Consider the following 18,448-nt stretch of genomic DNA (forward strand, 5'->3'; position numbering starts at 1 on the left):
AACAAACAAACAAACAAACAAACAAACAAACAACAAACAAACATACAAACAAACAAACAAACAAACAAACAAACAAACAAACAAACAAACAAACAAACAAACAAACAAACAAACAAACAAACAAACAAACAAACAAACAAACAAACAAACAAACAAACAAAAAAACAAAAAAACAAAAAAACAAAAAAACAAAAAAACAAACAAACAAACAAACAAACAAACAAACAAACAAACAAACAAACAAACAAACAAACAAACAAACAAACAAACAAACAAACAAACAAACAAACAAACAAACAAACAAACAAACAAACAAACAAACAAACAAACAAACAAACAAACAAACAAACAAACAAACAAACAAACAAACAAACAGGCAGGCAGGCAGGCAGGCAGGCAGGCAGGCAGGCAGGCAGGCAGGCAGGCAGGCAGGCAGGCAGGCAGGCAGGCAGGCAGGCAGGCAGGCAGGCAGGCAGGCAGGCAGGCAGGCAGGCAGGCAGGCAGGCAGGCAGGCAGGCAGGCAGGCAGGCAGGCAGGCAGGCAGGCAGGCAGGCAGGCAGGCAGGCAGGCAGGCAGGCAGGCAGGCAGGCAGGCAGGCAGGCAGGCAGGCAGGCAGGCAGGCAGGCAGGCAGGCAGGCAGGCAGGCAGGCAGGCAGGCAGGCAGGCAGGCAGGCAGGCAGGCAGGCAGGCAGGCAGGCAGGCAGGCAGGCAGGCAGGCAGGCAGGCAGGCAGGCAGGCAGGCAGGCAGGCAGGCAGGCAGGCAGGCAGGCAGGCAGGCAGGCAGGCAGACAGACAGACAGACAGACAGACAGACAGACAGACAGACAGACAGACAGACAGACAAACAAACAAACAAAAAAACAAACAAACAAACACACCCACACACACGAACGAACGAACGAACGAACGAACGAACGAACGAACAAACAAACTTGGAGCAGTCTGTAAAGGCCTCTTGTCTCTGTCCTTCCTCTATGCTCAATGCCAATGAGTAAACTAGGTTGCACTTTGACATTTTAACCTTCCTGTCGAAGAAGTTGAGGAATGTACGGAAAGCTAAGACCCAAACCTTGTCAACGCTTTCATATCTCGTGTCACAGGCGAGAAGGCCGTACACACAAACTACAAACAAAAATTTGAAGGGTTACATATTTGACAGGGTTCAATTCGGAACCAATTTTAAATATCAATATGTGTTGGGGAATGCACACCATCAGTCTGGGACATGAGGAAATTACGTTATTGTATCCGGGTTCAATGCGGGAAAACACCAGTAGTGATTTTTGGCAGTGAGTTAACCCCTCTTTTGTAGATGACCTATTAAACATGATAATAGTGAAGGCCGTTTTCACTGCAATATCCGGGCGGATTTATTAATATCACTGTTTCTCACTAAAAGGATAACTAACAATCGAAGTGGCAAGTGGCGTGGAGTTTTAGTATTTGGCAATGTCCGGGCGGATGTAAATAACACAGTTATATTGGTCAAAAGGGGAACCCCCTTAAAGCTTTAAGCATCAGGTCGAAACTAGACAGGACAGTCGTACCAGCTGGTATTTAAACGGACAACGATTAATTCACTTAATCAAACTGCGTCGTACCCACACTGGAAGTCGGTCTCGGTTTAGATCATGCAGCAACCTTAAAGTCACATCCATCTGACGAACAATTTCTACTATTGGTAAGTTAATAATCCAGGGGAACTTCGTGTAATTTGTTTTTTTGTGTTATGGACGGGTTCAATGGGACAATTCGAAATGGGCACACCTTTCTTGGGTTGTGTTTGTATGGATACTTAAAGGCACTGGACACCTTTGGTAGTTGTCAAAGACGAGTCTTCTCACTTGTTGTTTCTCAACTTATGCATAAAGCAACAAACCTGTGAACGTTTGAACTCTAATGGTTGGCGAAGTTGCGAGAGAATAATGGAAGAAAAAACACAGTCATTGGCGCACAAATTGTGCTTTCAGATGCTTGAATTCGAGACCTCTTGAGCTGAAGTTTCGAATTCAATTCCAATATTTTAGTGGGCAATAACTTCGTTATCAAAAACTACGTTCCTGCAGAGAGAGACGTTTCTCATAATGTTTTATACTATCAACTATTTATACTCTCCATTGCTTGTTACCAAGTAAGGTTTTTTGCTAACAATTATTTTGAATAATGTACACATAATGTTGACTGGCAGTGAGGTAACTAGTGTACGTCTATTCCCCCCAAAGGACTTTGAGTGACCAGAAGAGGGACCCTCTTCTGGTCACTCACAGGCCCGAGGGAGAAAAGACGTACACTAGTTACCGAGTTATGCCAGTCAATATGTGTTTTATAACACAGCTCGGTCTTAAATGTCAAATAAGAACATAAATCTGGAAAAGAAAGGAAGTTTTGTAGTTGCTATTCACGGTTCAAGTCAAGACAGGGCGCTGTAACAGGGCACTATTTTCAAAGACTATAACCGTATAGGGGGTGGGAGTCTGTTTATTTCAAATATAACGTAATATACAAAGACAAATTGACTAGGAGCAGGACTTGCGATCTCCGGATTAATGTGCCGGCATTCTAACGATCTGAGCTATTTATAGAGTTAATAATTATTTTCTTTCCCCTGAAATATTTCTTCGTCCTCTCGAACCATTCACTCGAGAGAACGAAATGACAATAACAATATATTAGTTCGTTAAAACTAAATAATATTATTTCGAGCAAACGAAGTAAATAAGCTATTACGGAGTCCTTGATATGCCGAGAACATGTTCTGTGACTAAGTTATTATTTTAGAGTATCTTTTCCCGAATTGTCTTACAACTAAATCAGGATGTAGTTCACTGACTTTACTCATTGGGCTAAAGAAATAATACAACGCACAGCAGAATTATTGACAGCCCTCTTCGGCCGTCACATGGCAAAACAACGCAACTCGAAAATGAGCATTTTAAGAGCTTCAAAGATTCATCGTCTGCCATTTTTTAATGTATTTCTCTTTTCAACTAAAACTGTTGTTGACATATCAGCCAGAAAAAAAATCGTTTGAAAAGAACAAATGGTTTTGTTAATTAATATTTAAGCGATTTTACATTGTTTTACCAAACAAATTGTCTAATTTGCCACTTTTGTTATTTCATTGACAATAATGCAACTTATTTTTCTAATATTAAATAATGTATTTTTATGGCAAAACAATGCATCAAACATTAATTTAAAAATCATTAGTAATGTTCTTCCCGAAATTTCATGGCAAAACAAAGTATCTTATCTTACTTCCCATAAATTGTCCACTTTCCCAAAATATTTCCTACCAAAACAATGTAAACAATTTTAAAGGTTTAACACAAACGTCAATTTATGGCAGAACAACGTATCTAATTGTACGATCCTATTAAACTGTGTAAAACAATCTTTTTTAAACAATTGTATCACAGGTATTTATCAACCAAAAACGTTGATTGTCAAAATTTGAATATCCCTTTTAGAAAGAAACATGCGGCGAAGAAGTAATTTTCGATTGATTCAAATTTAATTTTGGTTTATTATGACTTTACAAATTTGGTCAACATTATTCACATTTATGAACTTTATCGAACAACAACACATCAATAAATACAACTCAACTTACAATAAGTAAGTATGAAAACATCACTAAGGCAGTTTTGATCTCATTAATCAACCGAAACAAGAAATCTTGTTTTCGAACTGGTTTGAATCTACTATTTTTTTTATTTTGGGGAACTGGGGAGAAACACAAATTTAGTTTCCGGCTCATTACGGTGAGGTTTTAAAGAGTATTTTAAGGATTTTGTAAAAACAAAATTCATGTTTTGCGGTACAAATTTCTAATTATTTTGATTAGTGTATTGAACTTGCACCATACAAAACAGTAAACTTACACCTACAAAACAGTAAACTTACACCTACAAAACAGTAAACTTACACCTACAAAACAGTAAACTTACACCTACAAAACAGTAAACTTACACCTACAAAACAGTAAACTTACACCTACAAAACAGTAAACTTACACCTACAAAACAGTAAACTTACACCTAAGTAGGATTTGAAACTTTGCATGGTGGAAGTAAGATATAGAAAAGTTTGCGGTAACACCATGTAATAACAATCTCTAAATGAGTTGGGGTGGTTCTGAAAAAAAAACGTTGGATTAACTCGACGTTTCGATCAGTATGCTCTGATCGTCTTCTCCAGAAGGATGACTATGTCTAGTACAGCATGAGCAGTTCATGCTCAATAAAACTTACTGTTTTTGTAATGGTTTCTATTTTCTCATTCATTTTAGTTGAACTAAAGGCTACATGTTGTTGCAGTTGGTGCTGTAGCATTGCGCATAGCAAGCTGTTAGATGGTCTAGATCTAGCCATGAGATCATACTGTCATGCACATACCACCATATCTGGCAAGACAAAACACTGCTTCACATGTATTACATTGTACGAGTTCTTTACACATTAAAAGATAGGGAGTAATGAAGCATCTTGTAGATACATTGTTTTGCCATGTAAAAAGTCTAACATAGAATGAAACATTTCTGAATTTCTTTGTTGGCAAAAACGGTGTATCATACAGATAAGGCGTTCTGCCATGTGAACACTACCGTAGTGGTAAAAATTTACTAAACCCAAAACACTACATCATAATGAAAGCCTCTTCTACCAGATAAACACTGACGTGCTGAACACATAGCTACAGTCAAGCAGAAGACTGCTTCTTATAAATGGACCGTTTTGCCATAAAATAAAGTGCAGAACAAAGTATCTAAGTCAACATAATGCGTTTTGCCATACCAAAACACACAAAAAGGCAAAAAGACCACAATTTGTATAGTTGTATCTTGATAATGGAGCCACGTGCGAAAACGAGACCGGGCTATATGAAAAGAGCGCCCCCAACTTACCCAGACAACTGTTTGACGGCCGTCTTGTTACCAAGAAGGCAAGTTATATATGGCAGTATCCCTTGAAATTGTACAGTTTTGTTCTTTGTACGCCGATAACTTTTAAGTTGTCGTCAAAGACTTAGTTAACTCCATTACCAACCTTCCTCTTATCACACTACTTTAGAGTGTAATGAAACTTACTCCCCTCCCCCCTCCATGCAACCGCGCCCCGAAAGAGAGCAAACAAACGACAGCAACAAAAAGCACACCATACATACAGGCTGGAATTAGAACTGTACAGCGATCTTAATGATACTTATTTGTTAAATGGTATATCAAGGCCTCCGTAGCCGATTATTTATTTTTTATTTCGAGGGAACAAATAAGTGTAACAAGGTGAAGGAATAATGTTTTCGAGGGAACGAAATAAGATTTTTCTTTATCTTTTCAAAGTTTAACCTGCCTAAATGTTGATATATTTTCAACAGGTGATCAACAGGTTAATTGCCACTTTTGCGGTCCAGATTCACCGTCGACAAATCGCAACCCATACAGCCATCACGATTACATTCCTCAATCCTCATGGAGACCTCTATTGTTTCAGATGAAGCTATTCCGAACTCTACAGAGATGAATGTCTTCTTTACCACATCAAGTGGACTTAAGGATCCAACCGAAACAGACATGACAGTGATTGGCACAACAATCACCAACGGAGACGGCAGAAACTTTCGGTTTGAAGATGAAACTCAAAGAATTATTCTAGGCTGCGTTTACTGTCTAGTAGCCGTCTTTGGGCTTGTTGGGAACACCATGGTCATTCTGGCCGTTGTCTTATCCAAGAAGCTTCAGACCCGCACAAATGCTTTCGTCGTCAACCTGGCAACTGCCGATTTGATTTCGTGTCTCACGTCACCTTTTGCTGCGGTGGCGCTGTTCAGCCTGAACGGCTGGCCGTTGCCTGGGTTGGTATGCTCCGTGTCCGCTGCCATATACTACATCAGCCTTGCATGCAGCATCATGAATCTTACTACCATCGCAGTTAACCGCTACGTTCTCATTACCAAATCCATACAGACATACCAGTCTATCTACACACCCAAGAAGATAGCCGCCATGATGGTGATGACGTGGTTGTATCCTGTATTAGTCTGTTCCCTTCCACTCGTTGGTATCGGTAAATGGGGTTACTCTGACAAGTACAAGACTTGTACTCAAGACACCTCGGCTGAATCTAGCGATCTCTTCAGTCTGCTGGGATCTGCTCTAATCTACCCCATTCCACTTATCATCTTGTTCGTCTGTTACTTCAAGATCTACCGCCACATCACAGGCCACATGAAGAAGATGATGGAAAAGGGCATTGAGATGCCGGATTCCTCCACCGCGTCGAATAGCAGCACCAAGAGACTCCGGGAGAGATCCACCGTAAAGATCAGCAAGAGACAGGTTGAGATCACCAAGAATCTCTTCTATGTCATGTGCGCCTTCGTGGTGTGTCTCGCCCCCTTCGCCATCGCTCTGATGATACCGCCCAGCGATCCGGTCATCCCTTGGACTGGGGCGTTCATCATCTTCAACAGCGCCGTCAACCCCGTCATATACGGGGTGAAACACCCGCACTTCAAGGAGGTGTTCCGTCACATGCTCCGGTGTCGGTACTACATGATTCCGGAACCATCTACTTGTCTTCGAAAGTTGAGCTCAAAATAGACACAACTTTGACCCCTAGGACCCCTTGTTAAACAGCCAAGAAAGTGTAACCGAGTTGGAAGGAAGGCTACTCACAGGCAGTGACAAACAGACATATGTTGGAGTTATTAGAGTATTTTATTCGTGTTTATTTACAGTTGAAGTGTTGTGTTCATATATACAAAAACAAACGACAGTCAGAACGGTTCTATCTGGAAGTTAAAAAGAACCAGAATTTAACTTACACAAATTGTACATAAATCTTACCAAGAATCAATATATAATAATCTAAATACAGTGAAATTATGCAACTTGAAATAATATCTGCCCAAAATTCTATAAGGCAAATCTCCGTTCCAATCTGCAAAATAACATAAATGCGGCAGGTTTACGTTTCCATAAAAGCCTTAGTTAAATCAAAATGAATAAATTAGTCAAACTATTTTCAAGCGCAAAGCAAACTAAATAGGTAGAAATTATGCAAATTAAATACGCGCGTAAACAAACAAAGAGGGCGCTATAGCATGAACAATAGTTGGACGGATGGCGGCGCTGTAAAATAGTGTAAATAACAATAACTCGCCGAGGGCATCGCGATCGCAAGTGCATCGCCGTGCATGTGATTATGTACATCATGGAAAGTAAGACAATTATTATGTATTTACAAGAGTGCCTGGCAGCGAAGATTAAGAATAGAAGTCTGGCTGGTCACAAAAGGATGATCTCAAATATAGATATTGCAGTTTTCTACTAGCTGGGGTCCATAGGAAACAAAAAATATATAACGAGTCTCTTACCTCGCGTTAAAACATGGTAAAATGGTTTTTCTCCAGAACGCTCCAAGCTACATTTCTGAAAAAGGCGGGGTAAAACGAACCACTCAATACAAGACGCGTGACGTCATCGGCGGCTAAATTATGGAACCTGAACACACACGTACACGACAATGTGTAAACAAAGTAATGTACTCTAGGCAATGCGAACAGACGGATTGATCAAGATGTCGAACACCTCTAGTAGTACTGAATGTGAAGAAAACAGCGTTCTGTCCGAGGATGTAGAGGACTCCAGTGACTCTAGATCTTCAAGCTTCTCGGAAGAAGAACTCAGGGCCGATGGAAACGACTTGGAGGATCTTGAAGTGCCCGGAGGTGCCGGTCCAGCTATGGTTGTTCGCGGTGCCGTGCCATACCGGTACGAGCCGGCTGAAGCATGGGGGAACTGCACGAAGGACATCCGCGAAAATGTGGCCCGTTTCAAGAACCCTGAGCGCTATGTGATGTGGTCACACATTAACAATAACATGACATGAAGTACATTTTTTACATTATTATTATTCCTGTTAAATTATTTTATCCCATGTTGTTCTGGTTCCCCTTGATTGACTTTATGGAATAAACATAAAAATAAAGCCCATACATGCCCAATTGAAATGTAGCCCATCCAACAAACTATAGTTCTGAAAAGTTATTTTTACATCATTAAACGCAGTGGGCACTATTGGTTATAACTCAAAATAGTTATTAGCATAAAACCGTACTTGGTAACGAGTAATGGTTGATAGTAAATAATATTATGTGAGAAAAGACTCCCTCTGAAGTAACGAAGTTTTCGAGGAAGAAGTAATTTTCCATGTATTTGATTTCAAGACCTCAGGTCTCAAAATCAAGTATCTGAAAGCACATAATTTCGTGTGACAAGGGTGTTTTTTTCTTTCATTATTATCTCGCAACTTCGACAACCAATTGAGCTCAAATTTTCACAGGTTTGTTGTTTTATGCATATGTTGAGATACAGCAAGTGAGAAGACTGGTCTTTGACAGTTACCATTGTGTCCACTTTCTTTAATTAAATATAACTCTGTGACTTATGGTTTTCTGTCAAACCTGTACACATTAGATATGTCCATGGACGTTGTTTACATAAAATATTGGAAAGAAGGTTGAATGTTCAGTGTGCCTACACACAATCAAGTTAACACCATGATATCCCAATAAAAAACAACAACAACTGAAACTTTGTGATGTTATTTCTCTTCATGTATAACAAAATGTTCAAAAATAAACCACCTGTTGGCCTGTTGGCTTTTGCTGATGTGACCAAGACTCAAGATCATCCACTTCCAGATGACTCGCCCGATCGTCGCACACTGTGTGTGTGTGTGTTTACCTCTGTCATGTCTTTGACCCGTCGACCGTCGTGATTTTTAGCCGCCGCTCGCGTCACAGGGGTATTACGTAATCATTATCATTCATAAATAGCTTTTGACTATCGGCTGAAAAAGCCGCGCGGTCGGGTGCACTTTTGACTGGCGTTATTTATTACTAAATGCACATTTTGGTAGTAAAATGGTTTTTAACCGGTATTTACGATGTCTATTTGGCCATAAAAAGGTAATAGTTGAAATATTGAGATCATCCTTTATTGGCTCTTTAATTACACTGTATTATAAAGGAATTATGTTCACTCTGATTGTGAAATAAACCAGAAATATTGCACATAAAATGTTGTAATCTCCGGGCCCTGTCGTACCCGGCTCTTAAAAGTATCAAACAAACATGGTGAGCACTGTGAAAAGGGACCTTTCAAAAGTCTCCCACTTTTTTTTCGGGGAAAGAATTCATATATTGAGGGAACGTTAGCCATGGCCATAAGCATTTTTTTTATATCAATACACTTGTTGTTCATGGTTGTCATTATTAAAAAGCAAATCATCTCTGCCTTGTGCAAAGTATTCAAAACTTTACCATGATTCGTCTGACGCTCTACAATATAACTAACTGACACTGTAAGATAAACCATTTTATATAGTTTGTTGGCGCCCTTCATCGGTCAATGTTTAGAATCAGTCAGTGATTGCCGATTTAAGCGTTTACAAACTTACACAACTCTTGTACCTGACGCCCGCTCTTGAATGGAATAATGGTCAAGTCTAGGCTACCGATGACTTCGACTCTCACAGGGCATTGAACTTTGGAGTAAACAGTGAACTATTGTCATGACTTAATTTCACCAGTGCTTACTTTAAAAGATTTTGACGAGTGGCATAATAGGTTCTATAGTTGTGGCTCCACGTACTTAACGATTATCATTTATACCGCATAATACCAAATACAAACGGCCAGGTTTTTTTTTTTAAATTGTATTTCCTCCACCTTGGTTGGTGGCTGGCACTGTTAACGGACCTCGCCTCCGGCTCGGTCCGTTAACAGCGCCAACCACCAAACCGGTCATTACCACGCAGTGAAGACCGGGTACTCGCACTGTTATTCCCTAAACAAACCTCAAGGGAAACTCAATAGGAAACACTTAGATCATTTACTCAATACCAGATGTTAAGAGTGTCTCCAGCAGTAGGGTGTTTCCTTTCCCACAAAGCTTTAAATTCAAAATGAAGTTACATAATAAAAATGTCATTTCATGTACCAATAAAGAAAGCAATCTGTCACTACAGCAAACCCTTCCAATGTGTTATTGTAGTTTTGTCAGTCTACTGCTTATCGTGGTAATTAAATGTTCAGCTCTCACTTGTTTTTCTTTTGTTTCATTCTTGTTTCATTTTATTTTGTCTGTTTTGGTTGTGAAGCAAACGACCCCCACACAAAGTGAAATTAAACTGCACTAGCCAAGAAAAACATGAAGAAAGGAAAAGGATATTAGTTATATAGATATCAACTGCGCCAATAAAGTATCTAAACACTTACAAATGGTCAGATTTATCGGAACCTGAAATAGTATACCAAAAAAAATTTATTCATTTCTATTCACCGTTAACTTCTGCACATTTTGACACATCTTGTGTTGCGCTACGATGTTGTTGGGTGGATTTATGGGCACTTGAGTGGCTTAAGGTCGAATTTCAAAAGTTGCAAAAGCCCCTATTCACCCCAATTCCAGAAGGGAACTCGCACAAGCACCACACACAGACAAAATCAAGACAAAGACACAAACTCGTTTCGTTTACTTGACCATGCAATTTATTGCCGTATCTTTAACTCTAAAACTGCTGATATCCTGTCCTCAGTTCTTAGTGTGTCCTCCACCACTGTCCTGAACGCCAAGGAGTCGTCTTCTCATACTCCCAATGAGACCTCTGATCTGTACCTGGTCAGTCCCCTGCCATTTCCTGATCAGGATGCGTCGCAATCCCTCGAGAGTGGTGTCAGGCTTTATGGACTTGTTCACTTTCTTCTGCTGCAGAAGTCACCCTCGGACGGCCACTCCTTGAAAGGTCGTCCCCATTTCCCTGAGCTTGGTAGCCATTTCATCATTTACTGACCGTCGCTGGTGACGTTGTAACCATGAGCTGCAGCTCGCATCGACGTACCGGCTTCTATCAAACCAACGATCCGTCCTCTTTCCTGTTTGGTCATTTGAGCCATCTTTCCTGTTATCTTGAACCACCTTTCCCTGTCTCATCATAATCAGGGATTCTGGCTCTTAACCCATATTGTTGTATGCCTCCCATCTTTGACCCCTTTGCTTGGTTACTGACAATTATTGCTGATGTTCATCACAACCGATTTATCAAACAAGTTTTTAAAAGGTGGGCAAAAGAAACGCTGATCTTACTCGTCACAATACAACTATTTAGCTTGAATAGGGGCTTTTACAACTTTTGAAATTCGACCTTAAGCCACTCAAGTGTCCATAAATCCCCTAAACAACATCGTAGCGCAACACAAGATGTGTCAAAATGTGCAGAAATTAACGGTGACTCAAAATTAATAATTATTTGTTGGCATACTATTTCAGGTTCCGATATATCTGACGATTTGTAAGTGTTTAGATACTTTATTGGTGCAGTTTATATCAAATAATAAACCACAAGGGAAACTAACTGTGTACATTTGTTTTTTTCTTGTTTTTTTGCTTAATCAGTTTATTAAAGAGAAGACAATGAAGAAAAGCTCAATTTTAGAAGTTGGAGGACTAATAAAAAGCTCACTAAATTCTAGGGAAAACCCACGCAGTCAGGTAGGGACTCAACCCAATTATTCCCCCGGCGTGGCTCGAACTCGGGTCATAGGTGGAAGGCGAGGAAAGTTACCACATACGCCAACCCGACCACCCGCTATAAAGGTGCTTTAAAGCCATCCACCACTAACCAAGCCTGGATTTTTGGATGCCTACCTCTCTGGTTTGTTAAATATAGTGCATCAGCGAAGCTACGACCGGCAAAGCGGGGCACGTGGCCAACTTACTGTCTGTGATCCTCCGAATTCCCCCCACCCCCTCCGCCCCATATTCCCACCCAAGTTTCCCCGGTGACCGGTTGGAACGTAGCCACAAACGAATGCACTATGTGCGTTAACCCAGCTCAAGATAGCCAATGTGTGATTAGTGTGTCCAGATACAGAATCCTAGGTATTGGGGCCCGTTTCGTTGAGAGCTATGACGAGTTATAAGCTATGACGTCCAAAACCCACTGCCAAAAATTGAATGCTGCCATGGAATATGAATTCGGTGAAATTAGTCATTTATGCAGGTAATGTTTGAGAATATGAAGCTTTGAAAAAATTGTCCACCCCTGAAACAGACACATAATCCAGGGCCCAATTTTATAGCGCTGCTACACGGCAGATATTGTGCTTACTGTACGCTTCTATTCCTTAGCGCTGGTTAGGCACACGGGTGAGAAAACCATAATGGTAACCTTCCAGTGCTTTCGCTTACGCTTTTAAAGCAGACTTTTCTGCAACATACAGTTAGCACAAAACCGGGCCTACGACGCCCTGGGATTATTATATCCGGGTTCAATGCAGGAAAAACATGCGTGTTTTGGCAGCGAGTCAACTGATTCGGTTCGATGCAAGAAAACATACCCGATTTTTGTTGGCAGTGAGTTAAAAAACCGGGCCAACTTTCCTACAGGGCTGCTTTAGTAGAAAATATTGACTAAAATTGTTCTGCTTAGCAAAACAATGCAGGATACCAGTAAATCTGTGTACAAGTAGCAGATATTTCAGCTGGTAGCCTTATACTCTGGTAAGCAACTTTAAATGTTTCAACAGCTCTTTGAAATTGGGCCCTGCTCATCAAGTAAACCTGCACCACGGTGGAGTATGCCATTCTACTGCTATATCCAGGCAGATATAAACAACCCTGTTCTATTGGTTAAATAAAGGGGAACCCCTCATACTTTAAACCATGATGTTAGGTCGAAATTCATTCCAGCTGATACTTAAACGGAAAACATCGAAGACACTTATTCAAACAACTCTCCCACACAGACTGGAAGTCGATCTCGTTTTGGACCAAGAACCTTCAAGTCACATCCATTTCTACTGCTGGTAAGTAGGGATTCCGGGGGAACCTGGTGTTTTGGTTTGTTTAGTATTATTGACATGACAGGTTTAATGGAGCATTTCGAATTTGACATAAATTTAAGCGGGTTTTGGTTGTAGATGGATACTCAGGTCTGAAACTGGCAAGACAAAAGGGCGATTGTGATGAGGCAGACACCATTGTGGCACTTAATATATAGTGATATGAACCTGTCACCTCCGGATTAACGTGCCGGAGCTCTACCAACTGGCACTCATTTCATAGCGCTACTTAAAGGGTATATATGTACTTTTTCCTAACAAACAATGTCCACAGATTTGCATTAAACTTACACAGTTTGAAGATTATGATAGTAGAAAGCTTCCCTTGAAATTTTACTTACTGAGGTGCTGTAGTTTTTGAGAAATGAGTAAAAGTAATAATTTTCGTCTCAGTTTTAGCATGTAAAAACGTATTTTTAGTAACCAGTTATGCTATGGTTTTGGTATAATATCATCACTGGTTAAGGGGATTTTACATGCTAAAATAATTTTGGTTTCATAAGACCAAAATGATTTTGTGACTTGTTTTTCTCATTTCTAAAAAAAACTTCACAACCTTAGTTAGTAATATTCGAAGGGAAGCTTTCCACTGTCCTTATCTTCAAACCCTGTAAGTTTAATGTAAATATGTGGACATTTTAAAAAAGTACACGAATCCTTTAATTAGATATAACGAATTTTGAGTATTGTGTGAAGCTTTCATTTGTATAAATATAAACTGGAAGAAACTATAAATAAATAGTAAATTTGCGGTATATATGTGTGAGTGTTGACTCTGAAAAGAGCAGGTGTGGTCTTGACGTTTCGAACAGTATACTTGCTTTCGTGCCAACATTGTATCAAAACTTTGATGAAAACTACCATCGAAATACAATAACAAGGGAATCAATGTGTGGTGAAGAGGTTTTCAACTAGTGGTTTAATCCCAACGAGGCCTGGTTCTTGATAATTTTACCGAGACGAAGTCGAGGTAATTTTTCAAGAACCAGGCCTCGGCGGGTTTAAACCACTAGTTGAAAACTGATTCAACACACTTTGATTCCCATTCACCTTTTCGGTCAAAAACATCACTTTTTGGTCAAAAAGTAAAATAAATGCCAAAAAAATAAAATTGTTCAATGATTTCTTTCAACACAACACCCCTCCAGCTTTGAAAAGGTAAAGCCCTCCGCCGCCCTCGGGTAAACACTAAACAACTCCTTATAAGGGAACGCTGTGCGCGTCGCGCGTATCGCGTGATTTTATTAGATGTGGCACAACTGTTTCAGCCGTTGCTCTCGACCAATAGGAATGAAGAAACTGTCTTATAAGAACAGGTGCAAGCTCGCGTGTCACGCCCATGTTTCAACACTTTTTACTGGTCATAAACAAAGGTTTATACACACCCATGTGACGCGCTCGCCACCTTTAGAATAGCGAAACTGTCTGAGGTATTTATGAATGTAGCATCAAAATCTTCAGTTTAAAGCAACGTTAAAAAGAGACATTGCCGCCTTAGTCAACCAACCAACCGCGAGCGCAAGTTTTCGGGTGAAACAAAATCTCCGATGAATTTCTTCAAAGGTTCCCATGTGGTTATTATAAATTATTGTGAAATAGCAGCGTTTAAAAGGTTACTAATTAGGTTCAAACCAGTTTTTATTGCGTAATATAGGTTTTCTCGGTCAATTTCGGAAAATGAGCAGTCAATTTAACCATCAAGCTATTCTATTGCGCGCAAAATTGAATGCTACTCCAAAGGGTCATTCGATTTCGTTTTGAGATTAGTCAAATGTAATGTTGCGTTATTCGAATTTGACTCAATTCAAAACGAAAATGAACGGCCGAATTCTGAATTTGAAACGCAGTAACAACCGGAGAGGCAAAACAGCTTTAATTCGAACGCATGGAAATGAAATTGACTGCTCATTTTCCGAAATTGACCGAGAAAACCTATAGTTTTGCACTACTTTAATTAACCTTACCTGACTCTTCATTTCTACTCTGTAAAAGTATGTGCGTTACTTTATTTAACCACACTTGACCCTTCGACCCAGCAAAAGCGAACAGGTGATTTGCTTGGTGTCGAGTTTGTGATTATTTTTTGTTTAATAGGCAGGTGCCGATGCTCGTACGGTGCCGACATTCTTGGGGCTGATTGGGTGCCAATTTTGCAAGGTGCCGAGTTTTGGGGTGCCGAGTTTGCGAGGTGCCGAAGTGTCCGGTATTCATTATTCTAACTGATTAGTCCTCGTTACCGCCTCTATGTTAACGTTGTTTTTGCCTAATGACGGTGAAATGCAGTCCCATTTTTTTATGTATTCGGCTTTGAACATCTAAATATGTTTTCTTGTTGACGATGGATGGTTAAGTGGATTTTTGCTAAAGGCGATTTAATTGTCTCATTAATCTATTTTTATAGTAATTTCCATCATATTTTCTCTTACTTGGTTACGATATTAACAATAACAGCTCTCCACTCTTTTTTCTAATAATAATCGTAATCATCATTAAATGTTTTAGGCCCCCGTTAAAAAAACACCTTTGGGGTATTTTATTTTCTCCGAGTTTTTTTGGTGTCGAAGTGAACGAATCCCATTGGTACAAAGGGTTTGGTCGTACACAGTGCAAACAATACAGGAGATCAAAAACATGGGGGCAAAGTTTGATATTGTGTTAGAAGGGGAAAATGGGGGGGGGGGCACACACACACATGGTTGATGCCATATTTTATTTTCTCCGAGTTTGTTTGGTGTCGAAGTGACCGAATCCCATTGGGACAAAGGGTTTGGTCGTACACAGTGTAAACAATACAAGGAGATCAAAAACATGGGGGCAAAGTTTGATATTGTGTCCCCTACCTTTCAATTTATTTATGTATTAGAAGGGGAAAATGGGGGGGGGGCACACACACATGGTTGACGCCCATGTCCTAAAATTTTTGTTTTTATATCAACAGGTTGGTGATACACTTTTATACGGTCCAGATTCGCCGTCGATAAATCGCATCCCATACAGCCATCACGCTTACAATCTTCAATCCTCATGGCGACCTCTATGGTATCAACTGAAGATGTTCCGAACTCTACATGGACGAATGATACAACAACTAGCACAGGAGACGGCAGAAACTTTCGTTTTGAAGGTGGAAATCACGAAATGCTACTTTTTCTCGGCTGCGTGTACTGCGTCGTGGCCGTCTCCGGGCTGGGGGGGGGGGGGGGGGAACACCATGGTGATTATGGCCGTTGTCTTATCCAAGAAGCTCCAGACCAGCACCAACGCCTTCGTCGTCAACCTCGCCACGGCCGACCTGATATCGTGCCTCACGACACCTTTCGCTGCGGTGGCGCTGTTCAGCATGAACGGCTGGCCTTTGCCTGGGTTGGTATGCTCCGTGTCCGCTGCCATATACTACATTAGCCTTGGATGTAGCGTCTTGAATCTTACCAGCATCGCAATTAACCGCTACGTTCTCATTACCAAATCCATACAGACATACCAGTCTATCTACACACCTAAGAAGATAGCAGCCATGTTGGTATTTACGTGGATCTATCCAGCATCAATCTGTTCTCTTCCCCTCTTTGGTATCGGTAAATGGGGTTACTCAGAGAAGTACAGTACGTGTACTCAAGACACCTCGGCTGAGACAAGCGGTCTCTTCAGTACGCTGGGAAGTGCTCTAGTTTTCCCCATTGCACTCATCATCCTGTTCGTCTGTTACTTCAAGATTAACCGCCACGTGACAGGCCACATGAAGAAGATGACGCGGAGGGGGATCGAGATGCAGGATTTCCCTACCGCGTCGAATAGCAGCACCAAGCCACTCCGGGAGATCAGCAAAAGACAGGTGGAGATCACCAAGAATCTCTTCTACGTACTGTGCGCCTTCCTCGTGTGTCTCGCCCCCGTTGCCATCCATCTGTGGATGGAATCTGACGATTTTCAGCTCCCTTGGAGTTCGACCCTCGTCGTCTGTAACAGCGCTGTCAACCCCATCATCTACGGGGTCAAACACCCGCACTTCAAGGAGGTGTTCCGTCAGATGCTCCGGTGTCGGTACCACATGATTCCAGAACCATCTAGCTGTCTCAGAAAGATGAGATCAACATAGACATAACTTCGAATGTATATACCTATTTTGTATTAAGTCATAATTAGCTGTTCCGACCTACCGTCGGAACAGGTATTGTTTTCGTCTAGATTTTTATTATTTGTATCTATACTATTAAAAGCGTAACCCGCGCCATCTTGGATTTAAATTAGAAGGTCCAGCGGCATGGCATCCTTGTGGAATTTAACACGGTTGTGTGGTGTGGAATTCAACACGTTTGTGTCTTTTCAGATGTCGGGTTGCAACTCTACAAAACCCTGACCCAAACTCCCACTTACGAGTCATCTGATTGGAGGAAGTTTAGGCGGCGACCGTGTGTCAACCACTGGTCAATGTTGTCACCAGACTTCCTATATATCTTTCTGACAGGTGACTCATTGGACAGTATTGCACAGATGGTTCTCCGGATTGGTTCACTCATTGCCCCTTGCCCGCCCACCTGCAAGTCGGGTTGGTTACTGGAGATAATGTTAACAAAAGAGCCCTCATGCGGCTGAATGGTGCACATTTTTAGGAGTTTGTCTTTTACAAATTTTACCCAAACTGGACGTACCAAACCCTAAAAATAACTTGACATGCTTTCTGAAAGTGAAATAAGTTAGAGAAAATTAAGGAGTGAAGACGAATTTACCGTTTTTATTTAAATAGTTTGTACGATATAGGGTTCCAGAGATATGGGATGTATGGAGGTTTGTTTCTAGAGCAGCGTGAACACGAACGGTCAGAAATTGTGTAGTTAAAATTTCGCGAGATGCAATAAGCCCAAAGTGACAATAAACAATACACTTATTGACGTTCACGTTCACGTTTAGTGCTCCCGTAACGTGCAGCCTATTGACCAGAAAGTTTACAAGACAAATTCAGATAAGAAACAACGCTATTTACCGTGGGACGTGACGCTCCATAAATCGCGATGAATAAGTAAAGGGCCTAAGATAGACTGGGTAACCTTTAAACAAAAATCAACCCTGAACGCAAATTGTGTTAATTTATGGCATAAAAGTTTTTTAGGAGTATCGAGGGGTGCTGAGCTCGGATTTGCTGTATGCCAAGCTCAAAAATGTCCCATAATGCCTCAAAATCCCAAATCCAATATGGCCGCCACAGTGCGTGCAAGCTTTATGCGTGAACGGCGGGTATTGTAAACGGACAGCACCCACGCACTGCTGCACTGCCTTGTAACACCGCTTTCACAGTTCGACTCGGCCGCGGCTCGGCAATTCGTCGATCTACATGTAGTAGGCTGGTGCGATGCGGCAGAAAAACAACAGTGAGTACCGAGCAGAAAATGTCATTTTCTGACAATTCTTTTTAAAATTTCACTCAACGAAAAGGAAATTCAAGCATTATGAATGTATATTGAGTGTTTGTGGAAAATTTTGGTAGTGTAGTACAAAATAAACTTTAGTTATTGCTGGCTAACGGTCGTAAAACTTTCACCTA

The 18,448-nt window shown here is 40.8% G+C and overlaps 1 protein-coding gene and 1 pseudogene across 1 annotated transcript; both read left to right on the plus strand.

Annotated features, from left to right (window-relative positions):
- The first annotated feature begins 1,233 nt into the window (after positions 1-1,233).
- On the plus strand, positions 1,234-6,644 carry LOC117295351 (muscarinic acetylcholine receptor M4-like). The gene is made up of 2 exons (XM_033777947.1): positions 1,234-1,681; positions 5,377-6,644. The coding sequence occupies exon 2, from the start codon at positions 5,471-5,473 to the stop codon at positions 6,599-6,601; it is 1,131 nt and encodes a 376-aa protein (XP_033633838.1). The 5' UTR covers positions 1,234-1,681; positions 5,377-5,470; the 3' UTR covers positions 6,602-6,644.
- Positions 6,645-12,728: 6,084 nt separating this feature from the next.
- On the plus strand, positions 12,729-18,245 carry LOC117295352 (annotated as a pseudogene).
- Positions 18,246-18,448: the final 203 nt, after the last annotated feature.

This window comes from Asterias rubens, chromosome 10 (assembly GCF_902459465.1).
Source record: "Asterias rubens chromosome 10, eAstRub1.3, whole genome shotgun sequence".
NCBI classification, from domain to species: domain Eukaryota; kingdom Metazoa; phylum Echinodermata; class Asteroidea; order Forcipulatida; family Asteriidae; genus Asterias; species Asterias rubens.